Genomic DNA, 2,553 nt, shown 5'->3' on the forward strand with positions numbered 1-2,553 from the left:
GGGGGGAAAGAAAAACAGCATTCAGAACACAAAAGCTTGTGTTTTTAAATGCACCAAGTCCAGCCCACTGCTTGGATGCTGAACATTTTAAAGTTGGATTTCTTGGCAAAGAACACCCTCGAAGCCAGCAGATGAACTGTGCCTCATTGGTAGCTCAGCACACATCTGATCTCACATTTAAAGTTTCCAGACAAAAAGGTGAAATCACAGGAAGAAATTGCTGTAATATTGTAGGTTGAGTGCACACCTGTGTGCCCAGGGTCATTAGGGGCTTTTACCTACAATAGCTAACTTCACCACAAGCCTGTGAGGTAGGTGGGATTATCTCCCCAATTCACGGTTGGGGAAACTGAGACTCGGAGGTGCAGGGCCTGCCTGGCTACACACTGCCCCAGTGTGTGCCCTGGTCACTGCCCCCGACCCTCGTCCTGCCCTGCCCCACTCTCCGGGTTTAATGGGACAGTGAGGGAATTTTAGAGGAAGGAGAGCCCAAAGACACACCCAAGCCTGCCTTGGGCCCTACTGCCAGTGCCCGGTCTGCCACGCTGTGGGGTGCTTGAGGAAGAGAGGGGCGGCCTGGGCATGCTGGGGGCTAGCCCAAGGCCTTGGCCCTGCGGGTGGCACCAGCTCTGGCTGTGGTCCAGACTACTTTGCCCAATTTGCTGGCTTTTCTGAAGCCAGATTTGGCAGAGGGGACTCACTGGCTGCAGAGACAGTTCTAGAATGGATCCCAAAGCCAGCCTAGACCCCCGTTCTGCTTCCATCCAAGCCTCAGGGTTGCTAGGAGAGGCCTGAAGAGACGGACTACACTGCCCCCAGTCTCGCCTGCCCCCGGGCTGGGTGGGCCAGCCTCAGTAGTTGGTGCTTTACTCCTTACGACAGCCCCGATGCACACGACTCCTCCCGTTCCCACTTACTAATGGGGAAACAGGCTCAGGGAGGTGATGTGACTTAAGGTCACCCTGTTGGTTAAGTGGCAGAGCTGGTCTTTGAGCATATGTCTAACACCACATCACACGCTCTTTCCACAACTGTGTGCCTCGCAGGAAAACCTGGTGACTCCGAGTAACCCTGGTTCTGCCTTTACCTCCCTGTGTGGCCTTAGGGGGGCCATTTCATTTTGCAAACCTCAGTGTATTCAACTGTAAAATGAGGTGACATATTAATGAACTGTGTGGTTATCTGTGTAACGTCGCTCTTCCTCGCTAGACCATACTCCCCAGAGAACCGGGGCTGTGTCTGCCCTTTTCACCACTGTGTTCTTCGCCGCTGGCACAGCACGTAGCGTTCACATTAGTCGTCTCATTTGCTCTTCTGAAAAACCCTAGGACAAGGGTCCGCACAACTCAGCCCATTTTTCAGGTGAGAAAACCGAAGTTCAGAGAATTGAAACGATTTGTCCAACATAAAGGTTAGTAAGTGGTAGCGCGGAGACCCGTATCTCCATCCTCTCAAGCAGGTATGGTTTTGGACATTCCTACTTCAAGACAGGTTTGCGGGGGGCGGGCAACTTTGTCTTAAGTCATGAGCATTGACTGTAGGAAGGGCCAGGAATAAGTCAGGATCCGAGATGGGCAAAGATGTTAGTTTTATTCGAGAAGCTCTCTATCCGTATAGCCACGGCTGGTTGTGGCCTCCAGCACGTGCTCCCTCCCGCCCCCACGCCTTTCTAACCCTGTCCTTCTCTTTGACCTCTGCCCCCACCCAGGACTGGACTCCGGGCACATCCGAGGTTCAGTCAACATGCCATTCATGGACTTCCTGACGGAAGACGGCTTCGAGAAGAGCCCAGAGATGCTCCGCGCTATGTTTGAGGCCAAGAAGGTGGACCTTGCAAAGCCGCTCATTGCCACGTGCCGGAAGGGTGTCACCGCCTGCCACATCGCCCTGGCTGCGTACCTCTGCGGCAAGCCTGACGTGGCCATCTATGATGGGTCCTGGTCCGAGTGGTTCCGCCGGGGCCCCCCGGAGACACGTGTGTCCCAGCAGAAGGATGGGAAGGCCTGAGCAATGGGCTTCTCCTCCACCTGTCCGTAACTCCCACTAGTTTAGAGGCTGGCGTGACCTGTAGCTGGTTCGTACCTCTTCGGCAAAGGAGATCGACAAGGTTTAGAACTGCTGTGTGAAGCCCTCCTTTCCCCCAACAACACTGGAATAAACATGGCCTTTCCTGAGTCTGTGTCTGCCTACCTCTCCCTGGCTCCCATCCTTGCCCCAGACTTCCATCTCCTTCAGATTCCTTAGAAGCCACCAATTGGGGAAGCCAGCTGGGAAGTCACACTGAAGGCACTGCTTTATTATTTAGTTTTGACAAAGGAAGCCACCTGTTGTCCCACGTCAGGTAGAGCATGCTGGGACCTACCTGGAAGGTGTACCAGTAAGCCAGAGAGAAGTGAAACCATAGCTAGCCAGGTACCAACCCCTCTTGCTGTAGGCCCAGCTCTCTGGGTGTTGGGGGAGAGGCGTGGGGGCAGGTGGCCTTCCAAATGAGTGTTTAAGAGATGTCACAAACACAGGCCCTGAGGCCTCAGAAGAGGTGATGCTCAGAAGCAG

General features: G+C 54.1%; 1 protein-coding gene across 1 annotated transcript; it reads left to right on the forward strand.

The window, feature by feature from the left end:
• Positions 1 to 1,708: 1,708 nt before the first annotated feature.
• On the forward strand, positions 1,709 to 2,177 carry LOC107196651 (thiosulfate sulfurtransferase-like; the record flags this gene model as incomplete). The annotated part of the gene is made up of 1 exon (XM_015599467.2): positions 1,709 to 2,177. A coding segment is annotated over one exon (299 nt), but the record flags the coding sequence as incomplete, so codon positions are not given.
• Between the last annotated feature and the right edge of the window lie 376 nt (positions 2,178 to 2,553).

Source organism: Pteropus alecto, unplaced genomic scaffold (genome assembly GCF_000325575.1).
Source record: "Pteropus alecto unplaced genomic scaffold, ASM32557v1 C19035691, whole genome shotgun sequence".
In the NCBI taxonomy this organism is placed as follows: domain Eukaryota; kingdom Metazoa; phylum Chordata; class Mammalia; order Chiroptera; family Pteropodidae; genus Pteropus; species Pteropus alecto.